The 18,803-nt window shown below is 47.1% G+C and overlaps 1 protein-coding gene across 1 annotated transcript in view; it reads right to left on the reverse strand.

The window, feature by feature from the left end:
- Positions 1-7,649: 7,649 nt before the first annotated feature.
- Positions 7,650-18,803, reverse strand: part of KIF3C (kinesin family member 3C) — a 35,335-nt gene continuing 24,181 nt past the window's right edge. Inside the window, exons 5-8 of the mRNA XM_036090249.2 lie at positions 18,242-18,358; positions 10,807-10,915; positions 10,455-10,627; positions 7,650-10,213 (exon numbers count right to left, since the gene is read on the reverse strand). Of these exons, the coding sequence (XP_035946142.1) occupies positions 10,111-10,213; positions 10,455-10,627; positions 10,807-10,915; positions 18,242-18,358 (502 nt within the window). The 3' untranslated portion in view covers positions 7,650-10,110. The remainder of the gene's footprint in view (positions 10,214-10,454; positions 10,628-10,806; positions 10,916-18,241; positions 18,359-18,803) is intronic.

Genomic DNA, 18,803 nt, shown 5'->3' on the forward strand with positions numbered 1-18,803 from the left:
GTAATATGTTGTGATTTATTTTCTCATTCTAAACAAATATTCACTTTGATATCTAATTTTGTTTCATAATATTTGCTCTTTTTCTTAATAAGGGCTCTCCTTCCTCTCCCCAAAATTGTATAAGGTCCAAATCCTGCAAACCTTGTCTCTGCTGTTCCCGCCAGAGACACATTTGGACTTTGCAGAGGCCATTATGAAAAGCCCAAAGAATACAGGGCAGGGGCTCCTGGCTGGCTCAGTTGGTGGAGCATGCAACACTTGATCTCAGGGTTGTGAGTTTGAGCCCCACATTGGGTGTAAAGATGACTTAAAAATAAAATCTTAAAAAAAAAAAAAAAGAATACAGGGCATACCCTGCAAACAGGAACAGGGCCAATACATGCAATAGTACCATAATAAAATTCCTGATAATTAGCCTCTTACAATAAAGACACAGATTTCCACCTTGAAGGTAGGTGTGGCAAAGTTCTGGCCAATAGGATTATGCAAATTCTAGGTTCCTGTAAAGGAACAGGGCTTGCCCTCTACTTCTTTTTTCCCTTTCCAGTGTCTGGAATGCCAATGTGGTGGTGAGCGTCTTGGCCACGTGGACAAGGACAACACTCTAAAGATGTTCAACCAACAATATGCAAGGAGTATTGGTCTCCAGTCCCACGGAACAGCCCTATCAGTCCCCAAACTAGCCTTGGTCCACTTAGACCCAGAATACTATGTGAGAGAGTAGTAAAGTTTCTATCTTGTTTAAGTCCCAGTTACTGTGGATTGTCTTTAGGCAGGTGATCTTATATCCTAGCTGATACAACCACCATAATAATAACATAGGGTTCTTTATTCTTTATAAAATTCTGGTGTCTCTTAGGATCAGTAACTGCTGGTGAGGGGGTGGGGTAGGGAAAGGTCATCACTTTGACCTTTTCTATGAGGATCCTGAGGCCCAGGTTGTTGACTGACTTGCCTAGGAACATAAGGGAGGGTCCCTAATACCGCTACCTCATCAATGGGGAGAAGTGCCAGGTGGAAGCCGACATGTGCACATCGGACCTCAGCGTGGGTGATGAGCATGCTGGCTCTTCGCTCTTTTCTTCTTTTCTTTTTTTTTTTTTAAAGATTTTATTTATTTATTTGACAGAGAGATAGTGAGAGCAGGAACACAAGCAGAGGAAGTGGGAGCGGGAGAAGCAGGCTTCCTGCTGAGCAGGGAGCCTGATGCGGGGCTCGATCCCAGGACCCTGAGATCATGACCCGGGCCAAAGGCAGACGCTTAACGACTGAGCCACCCAGGCGCCCTTTTCTTTTCTTTTTTTAAGATTTTACTTATTTGAGAGGGAAAGAGAAAGAGAGAGAGAGCAAGAACAGGAGGAGGGAGAAGCCGACTCCCTGTTCAGCAGGGAGACTGCCCTGGGACTTGATCCCAGAAAGCTGGGATCAAGACCTGAGCCAAAGGCAGGCACTTAACCAACTAAACCACCCAGGTGCCCTGGCTTTTTGCTCTTAACATTCACACCTGACTATTTTATTTGTAAACCCCTAGAGTAAGGGCAGTTTACGTCCTTGCTTTTCTCATCTTCTTGTACTTTTGGAAATTTGCTACAGCACATGGAAAGGGATGTAAAATCGAGGAGGGTTCCTGCTTCAAATATAATGTGTCTCTCCCCTTGTCCCTCTTTATTCCCTCCTTTCCTTAGGGATTTAGTTAAAAAGCCATCCGGCATGGCTGCAGAGCAGGGCGTGGCAAAAGTCGGCACCCACAGGAGGAGGGCAACCCAGCATGGTGGCAGTCCTGCAGGGGTCAAGAAATTGGCCACATACAAGGGGAATTGGGCAAATAAGTAAATACACTGGGGTTAATGGGAGGCAGGTGTCTCATCTGTCAGGGAAAGGAGTTACAAATATGAAAAATGGGAACACCAAAACCAACCCTGAGATGTTGGGTTGAAAGTGGAGGAATTGGGGGCACCTGGGTGGCTCAGTCGTTAAGCATCTGCCTTCGCCTCAGGTCATGATCCCAGGGTCCTGGGATCGAGTCCCGCATCAGGCTCCTTGCTCAGCGGGGAGCCTGCTTCTCCCTCTGCCTGCAGCTCCCCCTGCTTGTGCTCTCTCTCCCTCTCTCTCTCTCTGTCAAATAAATAAATAAAATCTTAAAAAAAAAAAGTAAAGACAGAAAGTGGAGGAATTGGTGTGAACTCATGGTTAGATATGAGGTAGATACAATTTTAAAGGTATGAATGAACGACTATGTGGATACAATGTGTATATATTTCCAAGCTCTGTCCACTGAGAGAGTCTGGGAGTAGAGACCACCATTAATAATAAGGGCACAACTCACCACTAAAAGGAATTGGGTTTTCTTGGATGAGTCTGGAACATATTTTTTTGTGCCATGAAGTAAGGAAGTGCTCGAAGAAGAAAGGGAACATTTCAAAAGAACACAGAAGGGGTGCCTGGGTGGCTCGGTCGGTTAAGCGTCTGCCTTCGGCTCAGGTCATGATCCCAGGGTCCTGGGATCGAGCCCCAGATCCGGGTCCCTGCTCAGCGGATAACCTGCTTCTTCCTCTCCCTCTGCCTGCCACTCCGCCTACTTGTGCTCGCTCTCTATCTCTGTCAAATAAATAAATAAAAATCTTAAAAAAAAAACAAAACCACAGAAGCCTGCTTGAAGGCACTGCTGCTGACCACATCCGGCATAATTTGAGCATCGAAACAAATACAACTCTTGATCTTGGGGTCATGAGTTCGAGTCCCACGTTGGGCATAGAATTCAATGACAATAGTGGATTATAACCCATTGAATAAAACAGGAATCCATGAGGCCACATTGATATAAACAAGCAAGAAAAATAAGAAGAGAAAGCTGTTTCTCACATTAATGTCAACTAATAAATGCAGAAGAAATAATGGAATTAAAAAGCCACCGTTCAGCAACCGTATAACAATAATTAATTCAAGCAGGACACATCAATGTATGTTAAAACTAGTGAAACATAGAAGAGTGGGATATTTACATAGTTCACAGTATCTCCTCACAAAATGCTATTCATTACAAAAGGATAAGGAGGAATTACTTTACAACAGAGAAGCCCGGTAGACACTGCCTTAATAAATGATCAAAGTTAAGGTCACTAGTAACAGGACAAAGCAATGTCATTACCTGCCACCTGATGGGGTACAGTGAGAAGGCCACAGCGTCACGTCTGTGTCTGAGCATCACCTGGATCTAATCAGGAGGAAACATCAAACCTTAATTGAGGGATAGTCCACAAATTAACTGGCCTGAAAGACCGAAAAATGTTAAGGGTGCAAAGGTCAAGAATGGACTAAGGGGGTGGGGTGCCTGGCTGCCTCAGTCGATGGAGCCTGTGACTCCAGATCTCAGGGTTGTGAGTTCGAGCCCCATTGTTGGGTGTAGAGATTACGTAAAAATAAAATCTTGGGGCGCCTGGGTGGCTCGGTTGGTTAGGCGACTGCCTTCGGCTCAGGTCATGATCCTGGAGTCCCGGGATCGAGTCCCGCGTCGGGCTCCCTGCTCGGCAGGGAGTCTGCTTCTCCCTCTGACCCTCCCCCTTCTCATGTGCTCTCTCTCTCCTCTCATCCTCTCTCGAATAGATAAATAAAATCTTTAAAAAAAAAAAAATAAATAAAATAAAATAAAATCTTAAAGGAGCACCTGGGGGGCTTGGTCGGTTGAGCAGTAGACTCTTGATCTCCACTCAGGTCTTGATCTCTGTCTTGAGTTTGAGCCCCGCACTGGGCTCTGCGCTAGGCATGGAGCCTACTTAAAAAAAAAACAACAAAAAACCAAACTTGAAAAAAAACTAAAAGAGTATATATATGGCTGTTCTTGGTACAATTCTTGCAACTGTTCTGTGAGTTTCAAGTTATTTAAAAAAGAAAAATAAAATCAACACACAACAGAAAATATAAACAGTGAATTAGATTAGTAAAATCCTTATGCCTTTCAGGCCCATCTCACCTGCTAACCATTTGTGTGACTTTGGGAAATCATTTTCCTTTTCTGGGTCTACTTTTGCTTATTGGCAAGTGGGAGCTTTGGATGTGAACAAAGCATCACTTTGGTTTTCTTTCTTTTTTTTTTTAATAAAGATTTTATTTATTTATTTAACAGAGAGAGAGAGACAGCTAGAGAAAGAACACAAGCAGCAGGAGTGGGAGAGGGAGAAACAGGCTTCCTGCCAAGCAGGGAGCCCGATGCGGGGCTCGATCCCAGGACCTTGGGATCATGACCAGAGCCGAAGGCAGCCGCTCAACAAACTGAGCCACCCAGGTGCCCCAATCACTTTGGTTTTCTAGCCCAAAGGAGGTAGCAGCCTACCCCTCCCTCTGCCCAGTTGTGAAGAAAAAATGATGCATGACTGAGTACAGGGGCTCCAGGGGCTCTGAGGGGCCTCGAGCGGCTTTGAGCCTTCCTCCTCTACCATCCTTGAGCATGGTCCTGGTGTCTACACAAGCCCAGGGTCCCAGTGCCGGCAGGTGTTGAAGGACAGGCCCACTGTGAGGGTGACTTGGAATTGCAAATGGTTGAAAGGAGATTCTCACACTTTAGTGAGTATTCACTGCAATCACCTGGAGGTGCTCATTTCAAATGCAAATTCCTGGCAAATCCCCCTAATACTGGTTTAAACCTGTAGGGATTTGTCTGCCACCATTCTTCTTTTTTTAAAAGATTTTATTTTTAAGTAACCTCTACACCCAATGTGGGGCTTGGATTTAGAACCCCGGGATCAAGTGTCACATGCTCCACTCCGACTGAGCCAGCCAGGCGCCCCTGTCTGCCTCCATTATAAATCCAGAAGTGGAGAGACCCAGGCTGGTAGAGCAGCACAAACGTCATCAGGAACTTGGTTCTCCATGTCTTCCTCTCCATCAGCCTTTACATGTTGTGCTCGCAGCCTCAGGGTGGGAATATGGTGGCTGTTCCTTGAACAAGCCTGACATACTCCCACCCATGAGGTTTGCATTTGCTTTCCTCTCCTGGAGTCCACTTCCGTACCTCCAGAAATTTGCTCAAATATCACCTTCTTAGTAAAGGCTTTAAAACTGCCACTCTGGGGGAACCTGGGTGGCTCAGTCGTTAAGCGTCTGCCTTCGGCTCAGGTCATGATCCCGGGGTCCTGGGATCGAGCCCTGCAGGGGGCTCCCTGCTCTGCAGGAGGCCTGCTTCTCCCTCTCCCACTCCCCCTGCTTGTGTTCCCTCTCTCGCTGTGTCTCTCTCTGTCAAATAAATAAAATCTTTAAAAAACAAAAAAACAAAAAAACCCTGCAACTCCTCCCGCCCCACCCCAGCCATCTGGGCAACCCCGGCCTCCCTTCTCTGCTCACACTATCACCATCTGACATGCAATGTGTTTTTCTTGTTCAATGTCTTTTTCTCCCCATCCTAAAGTGTAAGCATGAGGCGGAGGGGCGGGGGAGGGCAGGGGCTTCTGTTTATTCCATTCACTCCTGTATTCCCAGCACTTAGAACAATGCCTGGGATGAACATATGGGTTAACAGGTGCTCAATAAATGGTTGTTCAATGACAGAATGCACTTCTAGGAGATACATGTGAGTTTTAGGAAGGAAGAAGAAAGGGGAAGAGGAAAAACATTTCCAGAAATTCCTAACTGACTTCCATTTACGTCTGCTTAGCCAAAACCATGTCACATGGCCACCTGTTGCTGCCGGAGAGTCTAGGAATATGATTATTTTTAGTTGGGTACACTGCTCTCCTTGAACAATTTTTGTCAAGGAAGAAAGGAAGAACGGATATTGGAAAGACAACCTATAGCGTCTACCCCACGGATCTATCCTCGACCTAAAGTAGAATCTCTGAGGGTGTTAATTTTGTTGCAGGTGAGGCTTGGACCACGTTGTAAGAAAAATAGCCAGGATAATAGGATGAGCCCAGGGCAACCTTTCTTAAGCCATCGTGGGTGATGGATGCACTGGTCACGGACGGCTGGTCTGTTGGCTGTGCAGGGCATACTCCAACCCCACTGCTACCCCCACCATCTTTCTTGAGAAAAATCTTTATTTCCACCCTTCCTCCATACACATGGTTACAGCAGCAGAACTTTCGAAGGTCTTGGTCAGATACCATGTTTCACCCACCTGACCCAAACCACTGAATTGGGATCACATTCCCATGAATTTGGCACTGGGACTGAGATTCGAAGTCTCTCTGGGTGAGCTGCTGCTAGCAGATGTATTTTCTACATCACGAACTGGAGTAGCCGAGGAAAGAGTACGAACTCCACACGGAAAGAAGTTCGGTGAACTAGAGAGGGTCTTTGTGGTGTTTGAGTCCCCGGTACTCGATTATTCCTGAGGACTGGTTCTGTCCTTGCCCTTGGGGTCCGTGGCACGCTTTTCATTCAGGCCATCTTAAATGAATCTTTAGTAGTGGCCAAGAGTTTCAACTAACACACACCCCAGCCTCTGGAGATCGGGTGCCCAGCCTTGGAGGAAGAAGTGAAACATGGCAGCTTCTTTATCAACAAACAGTTAACAAAAGCCCTGGGAGCCAAGGGAGAGTTCCTACCCTCTGGCTTTTCTGTGAAGCTCTAGAAAACCACGGACGTCAGCCATACAAGTGACCTCACCTGCTAACAGGAGAAACGAGTGGTTTTGAAAGAGGACCTGTACGTTCAGGTTCTGAAGATCTGGTTTTATTTCCGACCACTGCCCTTCTGTCCCTGGCCTTCACTACTTATAAAACACACAGGGTGCCCATCAGTTTTCTTAAGGTATGGCTGGGCTCGAGGGGTGGCCCAGAAGGAAAAAACACAGGCGTTAGAGTGGGGAAATCCAGCCTCATCGCTAACCTCACGTCTTTAGCCTAGTTAGTTCATTTTCCTAAATCCCGTCTGTAAACCAATGACAATACCTTCCATGTGGGACGATGAAGTGAGTGTGCATGGGGCAAGTACCTGACACAGCACCTGGCAGATCTCAAATAGCAGAGTCACTCCAGGCCTGGCCGTCGGGGCAGGGAGCCCCTCCAGGAGAAGCGTCCGGTGTCCAAACCTGCTGCGTGCACCAGGCCGACCACAGCACTCCCCTGGGAGTCAGGGGCTTTGTGTTTGTTTGTTAGCAGCAACTACTTTTCATTTCCCGTAAGACCTCCCTGCTCCAGGGAACCAACAGCCAGAACCCAGAGGGAGGGGAAGAAGCCCTGGGAAGAGAGCCGAATGGGATGTTAGTCTTTGAAACTGTTTTAATTCGGTGCCCACCATGTGCTGGGGACATCTCTGTGCTTTACACACATTATTACCCGCTTTCATCTCTCCTGGCTGATCAATGGAGGAGCAGAGCTATCAAAGGATATCGACAGCTCATCTGGACATCTAGGCTGTTTGGACATCTGCTAATAGCTCAGAACGAACGGGGTGGGGACCGTTCGCCCAGAACACGAACAGCTATTGCCATGGGTCTGGCACAGACTTCGGGCTAGAGCCTGGGACCTGCCTCTCAGCCCTCCTGCGCAGACGAGTCCCTTTTAAGCAGCCCGTTCTTCCCCAAGGTCCTGATAGCAGCCGCCGAGCTCCAAATACTCTCCCACCCCTCTTGGAAAAACAAGGCAGAGAGAGAAAGGAGAAAGTGCATAGGAGAGTATAAGTAAGAACAAAGGGGAGAGAAGGCAGTCAAGCAATTCTGTGACGATACTCATTCCTTTATTATCGACTGTGTTAATTTGAACAGGGCTGGGCTGCGGGCTGCAGGCGGCACCAAGCTGCAGGTGCATTTCAGCTCAACAGAGTGGCCTCATCTGAAGCCAAGGAGACAGAGGGTAACGTTTTTTTATATATATTTATATATTACATATGTCCCCGTATAGTCATATGTATAGAGTGACAAGAATGGGCCACTGCATTCACTGTTGTCCTAAATAAAGACCATAGCAACAGACATGGAAATTTGGTCCTCATCAAGGCCTTCACTTTGTCAATCAAATGTTTGATACATCAAAAGGGAAAGGAGAGAGACAGAGAGACAGATCCAACCGCCTCGGTGGTCCTGTTCCCAGCATATCTTACACCGAGTGTAGAGTGTCCCCCGAGTGTAGAGCGGAGGTAAACACACACACAAACAGGCACACACAAACACACGTAACACACGTACACAAAGCCGCAGGCAAGAGCTCCTCCGCCACACCTCGGGCCCAGCCCTCAGACTGGGGGTGGTGGAACTGGGTATTTTGTGCTCTAAGACTGTGAGGGTCAAGTGACCAGATGATGCAGAGTCGATGTGTCCAAGTGATGAATGGGGGTGACACGTGCTGTTTCATCCACAAACAAGAAAGGTCAGCGGGAGAGGTTGCTCAATGTAGGCATGAAGTCCCCCGGTGCCCAGGCCACCTGGGGGATTTCTACACATAATTCCTGTCCCAGACACAGTCAAACCTCTGATCTGAATCCTGAGTCTCAAATAATCTCTTGGGCTCTGATGAAGAATGGTACTTCCTAGAAGGACAGGAGTAAATGGCAATTGAGTTGTCCAACCATCTAGTCCAGTAACTACGGCAGAAATGACAGCATCATTGAATTAAACCAGACCATAGCTTGGTCCTTAGAGCAGAACTTGAACTGTGCAATAAGGGTAAACCAGACCATAGCTTGGTCCTTAGAGCAGAACTTGAACTGTGCAAGAAGGGTCCACTTCCTGATGGAAAGAGAAGAACCAGGTAATCAGCCCCCACCCCCCACCCCCACCTCCCACTCACCAAATTCAAGCAGCTCCATCAGTTTCATGCTTTTCTCTCAATGACTAAAATCCTTATATTTCTGGGAACCAGAGATTCCCACTATTAGGGCATTTTGAGATCTTAAATCACTTGTTTCTTTCATGATTACCTCTTCACTCCTCTACCAAAATACACACTTAAAAAGTAAATCAATGAAAATTCATCTCTCTCTTTTTCCTTTTTTTTTTTGGTAGAAATTTACTTATTGAGATACCTGGAGACATCTTGGGATGTCACAAAAGGAGGTGGGGAGTACTTCCCTAGGGACCAATTTTCACAATGCTGAAGAAAGGCTCCGTTTTCAACAAAATAGTGCTCAACAAATGTGATGCAGAAACAGGAGTAAGAAGCAAAGCTGCCAGATTGTGCCTGGGTCCCTGTCGCCTGTGCTGAATGAAGGGGAAGCAACAGATTGCAATACCTTTGCGTAGCCAGGGGGGGAATGACATGGATTCCTCCCACTATGAACTGGGATCCAGGCAGCTGCAGAGGAAAATGACCAAAGCAGGAAGGAGCAGCATCTCAAAAATGGGCAGTTGGCTTGATCACTTGTTGACCCAAGTTACTTCTCCGAGGGGACAGAAACAAAGGGACTCAGAGAAGGGACTTCCTGTGATGACTGTCCATGTTGTCTCCACTACTGTTTCATTTTCTGCAGGTCCTGAGGAGGCAGCAACCGTCTGGCTCACAATTCCCACCCAAAGGTTGGGAAGGGGGCCAGGAAGCAGAGTTTGGTAAGCCACGAGTTCTTGCCAAAGCCGAAGAGCATGGGCTGCGTCGGTGAGGTCATGTAAGTCCTTGAAAAGGAGCCCAAGAGGCCAAAAGAGGTTATCTGAGGTCCAGAAAGTGAAGTGTAGGGCTCTTTTCACTGGGAGCACAGGCCCAACACTGGCAGGACATCTCTGGTCCTTTGTGGGCATCTAGCATTTTTCTAGTCCCAGAAAGTGCTTAGGAACTGCTCACCGTCAGCGCAGGAGGAGATGGATTATGGAGTGAGACAGGGAGAAAAAGGACTCTCTTCCCAGACACTGGCTACCTTCCCTTCTGGAAGCAGCTGACGGGGAGGAGCTTGAGGTCTGACATGGGGGGGGGTCCTAAAGTCAGAGGGAAAGGAGGCTACGCAGTGACCACGGCGGGCTCAGGCGAGGGCATCTCCCCCCACAGCTGAGCTCCACAAATAAATAACATTAATTAAATAAAGGAGGCTAAGAGGAGCAGGCCGACGCACGGTCTGCCAGACTCTCACCCCCTCACACACACGCACGCGCACATGCACACACACGCACGCACACTGAGCGGCAGGTGAGATGATCCGGGGTTGGCTCCCCATCCCAGGAGGCTCTTGGATGGGCAGCCTGACTGAAGGCTGTCACTCATGGTCTAGCACTGTTGTGGGGCGCTGAGCAGCGGAGGCCAGTGAGGCCAGTGAGGCCTGTGTGGTAGAGGGTGGAGGCCGCTGAGGACTCTGGCACCTGCAGAGGGTCGGGATGAGGCGGGTGAATGGGGAGGTTGGGAAACAGCAGGAAACAGAAAAGTGAGGACTTGCTTTTCCCTCATCCTGTTGCTGTGGGAACTCCTCCCCGACGACCCCCAGTTACCCCCCCGCCCTTAATGCCTCGCAGGTACAACCCAAACCCTCTTCAGCCTCAACCAGCTCATACGGTCTCCCTGCCTCTTAAGTCCACTGCCCACTCTGACCACACTGGTACTGACCAGGACCTGGACTTTCGAACTTTAGATGTGGAAGGTCTTTCCAGAAAGCTGTCCAAGCGCATGAGCCTCTCCATGTGTAGCGCACGGGGGTCTTGTTCTTGGTCATGAGAGAACTCCATCTCAAAGACAGCTGGAGGGGACACATCCAACTCCAGGAACATGATGTTTTCAGCCTGTGGTGGGAACGTCAGACCAGACGTGAGCAGTGGTGCAGATGATTCTACGTCTTAGGCACTCAGTAAATATTGGGTTATAGCAAAGGTGATGAGGTAGGAAGAGCAAGCAGAGATTACGAGCATCGCCTCCCTTGGGCTCTCTCTCCTTTCCCCCCTTCTATTTCCCAGCTTCTTACCCTGTACCTGGGGTGGGACCCCATTGCCATAGCAACCCGAGCATACTGGCTGATGGGCCTCTTGTAGCCCACGGCAGACGTTGGCCGCTTCTTCATTTGGCTGTTATTGCTGTGGGGAAGAGGCTATATTAGAGCGGATTTCTTTTGAAGATGGGGAAAATGATATCATGAAGAATTAAGTATCGTTCACAGTAGGCAGGAGGCTCTGTAGATGGTTCACAGGAATTTTCTTCTCATTTCTTCTAATTCAGCTGGATAATTAAAACTATCATAACACAAGAAAGCACATATTTCTTTACTCTTGTTTTTTTTTCCACAGTAAAAAGGTTTGATTAAGGGCTGAAATGAAGAAAGGAAATCCAATCTTCTTTTAGCTTTCAGATTCATATGCTGATTTCACACACTATGCAAAACCATTGATGATTAGTGGTTCCTCTTTTCATTTTTCTTCTTAAGAGTTAGTACAAAAAAAAAAAAAAAAAAATGATTGGGTGCCTGGGTGGCTCACTTGTTTAAGCGACTGCCTTCGGCTCAGGTCATGATCCTGGAGTCCCTGGATCGAGTCCAGCATCGGGCTCCCTGCTCGGCGGGGAGTCTGCTTCTCCCTCTGACTCTCCCCCTCTCATGCTCTCTATCACTATCTCTCCCAATAAATAAATAAAAATCTTAAAAAAAAATGATTTAAAAATCAAGCTTGAAATGCAAGGGTCTCAAAATAGCCTCAATAATCCTGAAAAAGAACAAAGTTGGAGGGTTTGCGTGTCCCAGTTTCAGAACTTAACACAAAGCCTACAGTAATCAAGGCTGTGTAGTACTGGCATGAGGACAGACATATAGATCAATGGAGTAGAATTGAGAGTCTAGAAATAAATCTTTATATCTACAATCAGTTCATTTCCTATAAGGGTATCAAAACCATTCAATGGGGAATGAACAGTCTCTTCAACAAATGGTACTGGGACAATTGTTGGATGTCCACAGGCAAAAAATGAAGTTGGATCCTTACCTTGTATCATCTATAAAAATTAACTCAAAATAGATCACAGATTTTAATGTAAGAGCTAAGAAAAAAGTCTGCATATTCAACAAAATGTTAATAGTTACTATCTTTGGATGGTTTGATTACAGGTAACTTTTATTATCTTTATGCTCTTCTGCAAAATCTGAACTTTTTTTATAATGAAAATATATCACTTTATATCTAATTATGTCAGACATTCAGAAAAGTATAGAAAATAATATATATGTAAACTTACCATTCAGCTTTGTCAAATCATCTGTTTAACATTTTGTTATACTTACACCAAAATTTTTTTTAAGAAATAAAATGTAGGCAGTTTTTAATACTCCTATCTTCCCCCCCCCAAGTTAATTACTCTCTTGAATTTGGTGCTAATCAACGCAGTGCATGTTTTTAGCTACTTATATATGTGGATATTCATAAACAATATACATGGGTATTTGTATGCCTATTTCTAAAATTTGAACTGTGTGGTATACATACTGCATATTTTTTGTGCTCAACAAACTTTTTTTTTTTAGATTTATCCATGTACCTCTAGATTAGATTATTAAAGTTTGCTTATATGAACTATTTTAAGGTTGCAATATATCATATATATATGTATATGTATAATATTATCTTGTTGATGGACACCTGGGTTGATTTTTTTTTTTTATTCTATTAAACACAGTGCTGTAGGGCCCCTGGGTGGCTCAGTTGGCTAAATGTCTGCCTTTGGCTTGGGTCGTGATCCCGGGGTCCTGGGGTTGAGCCCCACATCGGGCTCCCGGCTCAGCGGGGAGCCTGCTTCTCCCTCTCCCCGGTGCTTGTGCTCTCTCTGCTGCCCTCTCTCTCTCTGACAAATAAATAAAATCTTAAAAAAAATAAAAACATAAACAGCGCTGTTGTGAACATTTCCGTACAGGTATCTTCAAGTACATACTCAACAGTTTCCCTGGGGTATGTATCTAGGAATGGAATGGTTCCACCGTAGGGTATGTACCTTTCCAACTTCACTAGGTATCCTCAAATTGCTTTTCAAAGCGCTTATATGTGTGAAAGCTTCCATTGCTCTCCATCCTAGCCAACTCACAGTATGTCAGCCTTCTTCCTTTCAGCAATTTGATGAGTGTGGTGTATTGCATTTATTATCCAAAACAAACGAAGATAGGAAAGAAATCAAGAAACTATTTGCACTAAAACAAATTAACACAGGTTTTAGAGTAAGACATATCTGAGTTTGAATGTTGGCTCTGCCCCTTAAAGGTTTGTTACCTTGGGAAGTGGCCGGCTACCTCTGAGACTCAGCTATGACACCCCCCCCTCCCCCGCTCCGGTCACCCAGAACTGCTGAGATGAAGCAAGACAAGCACTTAGCACAGCACACGGCAAAGGCTCAAACACCTCCCCCCCACCCCCCCACCCCCGCCCCGCAGCTGTGATGATTATTTATTCTTGATTCAACTTGCTAATTTCAAGCAGGGATACAAAGGAGCAATGCAAAAAAAAAAAAAAAAAGCCAAAAGGCAGACAGAAGACAGAAGAGAAGAAACAGGCCGAGTACTTCGCAGATAGGACATCCTGTCCTTGACGAGTGGAAGGAGCAGAGCAGTGCAGGGGCTGACGGAACAGTGCCTGCCTTCTGCAGCGGAGAGTACCGAGAAATGCCGTTCTTGTGGTTCATTTTTTCAAGCACACAAAAGAGTGCTGGACCCCACCTAGGGGGTCCCTTCGAGCCCACTTTATGGATAAAAACAGGGAAGGATGACACTGTAGAAGCCCCAGCTCCCTCTGGGGCTGTGTGGCCCCTGGGGCGGGGGAGGTAGGGGAAGGGAGGAGGGGGGAGGAGGGGGGAGGAGGGGGGAGGAGGGGGGTGGGGGGCATGGAAGGCTGTGCATGCGCACAGCAGGCCGGCACAACTCAAGGGGAGAGGGGGAAATTAGTAACATCACCCCTTATCATTTGTAAGCTGCGTCTACACATCCCGTTTTAACTTTGCCACAACCTCCCGAGGTGTAGACGGGGCAGACAAGGAGCCTGAGGCTCAGACAAGCAAAATGCCTTTTGTGCCTCAGGTCCACCGATTAGGAAGACACTCGGAACTGGACCTGCCCAAATACTCTTTTTAGGATGCTGTTCTGTCTCGCAGGAGCGCACCCCGCCAGGCTGCGAGCTCTGAGAATAGGACCGGGGGACATGGCTGGGCGAGCGGAGCAGTGGGTCACTGTGAGTTGGCAGCCTGACCCAGTAAAGATGCCAGGGCTATTCTGGGTGGCATGCGGGAAGAAGAGGTTGGGGGAGGGGAGTCTGTAATTGGGACACCAAACTTCCCATCCACTCCCTCTTCTGCCCCAGGCCTACTTTCCATGATTGATCTCTCTCTAGCAAGCCGATTGTGGTTGACAGCCCAGAGCAGGGGCCTGGCTCTGCCCGGATCTGCCCCTCCCAGCAGAGACCCACAGTAGTTTCGGGCTGAGCAGAGCCCAAGATGTCATATGACCCACCCTGGCTGCTATATGGCTGCTATCACAATATATCTTCCCCCCTTAATATTAAAAAGTGATCTCTCAGCTCTGTCTTAGGGGCTGACCCCAATGTCATTATTATTGGCTGTCTGATCTCCCCCTTTTGCTCTTCTGTGCTGAAAACTGGCATCCTACATCATAGGGTGAGTTTTCCTTCCAGGTCGTTCCCAGTCACCTGCCACAGTGTACCTGACTTGTCTCTGCGATCTGGCCCCTCTGTCCCTGCAGGCCTGCTATCCACCCTGCAGCATTCCCCTGCGTGTCTACTTACTCTTTTTTTTTTTTTAAGATTTTTACATTTATTTTAGAGAGAGAAAACACAAGCAGGGGGAGGGCAGACGAAGAGGGAGAGAGTGAAAATCCTCAAGCAGACTCCCCACTGAGTGCAGAGCGGGACTGGATCCCAGGACCCTGAGATCATGACCCACGCGGAAATCCAGAGTCAGGTGCTCCTCTGCTTACTTTTTTCTTTCCCTCAACACTGCCCTACCCTGCCTGGGGAGGCTGCGACTTCTCCCGGTTTCAGATTCAACTCAGTTGTCACAGACCTGTGAATCATGCTAGGGACTCAACCCAGAGCTGAGAATGTTCTCACTGAGGTAAACTTTGCCTCTATCACGGAACCAGTTTAACTATCTTGATTCTATTTAGAGCAAGGAATGCTCCGTCTCTAAACTTGGAGACAGCCTGAATAAAAAATCGCAATCTAAAACAAAAACAGTAAACCAAACTGCCCTTCTCTGGCACTTCTAAGGGATGAAGGCAAATTGGCTTCTCTGGAGTCCCTGTAATTGTAATATTGGCTTATTGGTATGATTGGAACCATTTATTGATCATCTCTTCTGTGGCCTGGAGCCTTCCACACATTATCCCATTTCTTTTTTTTTTTTAATTTTTATTTTTTTAAAGATTTTATTTATTTATTTGAGAGAGAGAGAGAATGAGAGACAGAGAGCATGAGAGGGAGGAGGGTCAGAGGGAGAAGCAGACTCCCCGCCGAGCAGGGAGCCCGATGCGGGACTCGATCCCAGGACTCCAGGATCATGACCTGAGCTGAAGGCAGTCGCTTAACCAACTGAGCCACCCAGGCGCCCCACATTATCCCATTTCAACCTCAACAATCCTACAGGGTACATTTACTATCCCAACTTTACAGGTGAAGCAATTTGGGTTCAGAGAGGTTTAAAAACCTTTTCTGGGGTGCCTGGGTGGCTTAGTTGGTTAAGTGGCTGATTCTTGATTTTGGTGCAGGTCATGATCTCAGGGTCCTGGGATCCAGCCTGAGGCCAGGCTCCACGCTCAGCAGGGAGTCTGCTTGTCCAGCTACCCTTCACCCGGCTCACTCTCGCACTCTCTCTCTCAAATAAAATCTTTTTTTTTTAAAAAAAAAGATTTTATTTATTTCTTTGACAGAGAGAGACACAGCAAGAGAGGGAACACAAGCAGGGGGAGTGGGAGAGGGAGAAGCAGGCTTCCCGCTGAGCAGGGAGCCGGATGGGGACTGCATGCGGGGCTCGAAACCAGGACCCTTAACGACTGAGCCACCCAGGCACCCCCCCCTCCACCGGGGGGGGTTTCTGAGGCACACAAAGAGCATGTCAAGAGCACAGCTTCACCTTTAAAGCAGAAGAGACAGGAGACAATGGGCTAGGAAAGTCAACAGTGAAACAGTAAGCGAAGATACCTATCTCAATTTTGAAGGACTTCTTTCTTTTTAATAGTTATTACTGGTATCTATTCTTAAACATTATTTAAAGTACTCTTTTAAGATAGCTGTTTTAATTTTTAAAATCTGTGCATGGTTTTTCAGTGTATGCAAACTATTCTGAGAAATGGATAAACTCTTCTGAAGCATGAAACTACAAAACTCCAACCAAGATCCCTTCTTAGTTCCAGACTGAAGGAGAACCACGAGGCATTGCCTTTAAATGTCACGCACCAGCTCAGGTCAGGGGGGGACATTTGCCCTCAAGGACACTACTGGGATAACTGGCTCAAGCTGAATATTGCCTATATAATAGTATCGTGCTAACATAAAATTTCCTGGATTTGAACATTGTATTGTGGTTATGGAAGAGAATGTCCTCATTCTTAGAAAATACAGGTAAGTGGTCAAGATGTTTGCAACTTAATCTCAAATTGTTAGGGGATAGGGAATTAATAAAGCAAGATGTGACAAAATATTAACAATCGGTGAATTTTGATAAAGGGGGTATGGGAATTCTTTGCACTGTTCTTGCAATGCTTGTTTTTCAAAATAAAAAGTTAAAAACACATGCCTTCTCAGAGCCTCTCATCCTGTCTCTATCTAATGTAAAGAAATTACTCCATCTGCAAATTTTTTTCTTTTCTTTCTTTTTTTTTTTTTTTAAATTTTATTTATTTATTTGACAGAGAGAGACACAGTGAGAGAGGGAACACAAGCAGGGGGAGTGGGAGAGGGAGAAGCAGGCTTCCCGCAGAGCAGGGAGCCTGATGTGGGGCTCGAGCCCAGGACCCTGGGATCATGACCTGAGCTGAAGGCAGACGCTTAACGACTGAGCCACCCAAGTGCCCCAAACTTTTTTCTTTTCAAAGATTTTATTTTGGGGGCTCCTGGGTGGCTCAGTGGTTAAGCACCTGACTTCAGCTCACGTCATGATCTCAGGGTCCTGGGATTGAGCCTCTTGCTCAGCAGGGAGTCTGCTTCTTCTCCCTCTGCCCCTTATCCTGCCCCTGCTCTCTCTCTCTCTCTCAAATAAATAAATAAAATCTTAAAATTTTATTTTTAAGTGATCTCTACACCCAACATGGGGCTCGAACCCACAACCCCAAGATCAAGATCCAGAGTCGCATACTCTACCAATTGAGCCAGCCAGGCGCCCCTGTAAAACTTCAGTTGAGGAACTCATTCTAAGTACAAAATCAATAACCCTACAGATCAGAAGCCTCACCAGCATCTCCCTCCAGCAGAGGGCACTAGAGTAGCGGCTTTCAAGCTTGGCTTCCTTGCAGAATCACCTGGAAGCTTTGCATAAAGTCCAAAGTGACACCATTGAAAAGTCCTCTACTCATGAACTTGCCACTTACAAAGTTGCATAGTATCAGTCTGGGTAGGGTCAGCCTTTTAGACAGTAGACAGATCAAGTAGGCATCTGATGTGAGAAGCCAGAGACCTTTATAGCTAGCTTCCCACCCAGTGTTGGGGAGAATCTTGTGCTATCTTGTCATTAATATTCCTAAGATAGAGAGAGCAAAGAACCTCCAGGGAAGTGCTTTGGTATCCAGCCTCCTAAACAGCTCTGTATACAGATTTTCAATTAAGGGACAGTGTGGTCCAGCTGAGTGAAGCAGTCCCTCTGTTGGGTTTGAGTAGCATCTTATTCTTCATGGCCACCAGCAGAGGGAGCTACACACAGAGCCGGTGGATGCAAACTGTATCTAAGAGCTAGGCTATATGGCAACACGTGGAAACGCTGAATCACCAAGCTGAGCTGCGTGAGGTTATAAAGACTGGGTCACACCTCTATCATTTCCTGATCTGATCACTTCCCTGCATTCCTCACTGGACTGGGAGCTCTGACTATGTCTGATTTCCCTTCTGTCTGGAGAGTCCTGTACACAGTGCCCAACACAGCAAGGCAAATATTAACTATTGTTGCTGTTTTGGGCACCTGACAAATGAATATTTACCAGACTGACCAAATGTTATCATTCACTGGGATTGCCAAGAGGCTGAGGTGCTCTCCCCCTCCTTAGGTCCCTCGCGGGGCACCTGAGACATTTTGTTTTGGGCAGAACACCCTTCGTGAAGACCCCTATGTTGGAGAAATCCATCCTCCATCTGCATCTTTCCTACCCGTCTCCCCTCAGGCCCCTGGCCACCCCCAACCTGGGGTGCGCCCAGACCAGGCGGTGAGAGACTCACGCTCCGGCAGGCACAAGTGGCTGGAACTTCCACTGCTCCTCCTCACAGTCCAGGAAAAGCCGGTTCATGATCTTGTTCTTCTCCTCAGGGGGGATGAAGTTCTCGATGATTAGGTACCTGGGAGCAGGAATGAGGTAGAGATGGGGAACTGGGGAGTGAGAGACCACAGGGGACACGTGAAGGTTGAAGCAAGAAGCAAAGAGGCAGAGGGAACAGCGGAGATGGAAAAACCAGAAAGTCGGACGAAGAGAGGATCCCTACAGCAATCACAGAACTTGAAATCCCTGCTTCCAGTGCCAAGGCTGTGGACTCAGGGCCTTAGGGGTTACTCTTGGCCAGCACCCAGCATGCACTTCGGGGGCCTCATCATTACGGCAGAGCAGAGGAAGGAGAAGGAAACAGAGGAGATATAAGCAACTCTGGAACTTAGACCTCGTCCTCACCCCTCAGACACATTCTATTCCTAAGGGATGTGGACTCCTGGGGGAATAGACGCCTGGAATGAGGCCTTGAGGAAGGAAATAAGCCCCTCAGGGAGAGGCCAGGCAGTGAGGGATGGCTG

The sequence above is a fragment of the Halichoerus grypus genome, chromosome 10 (genome assembly GCF_964656455.1).
Source record: "Halichoerus grypus chromosome 10, mHalGry1.hap1.1, whole genome shotgun sequence".
Taxonomy (NCBI): Eukaryota; Metazoa; Chordata; class Mammalia; order Carnivora; family Phocidae; genus Halichoerus; species Halichoerus grypus.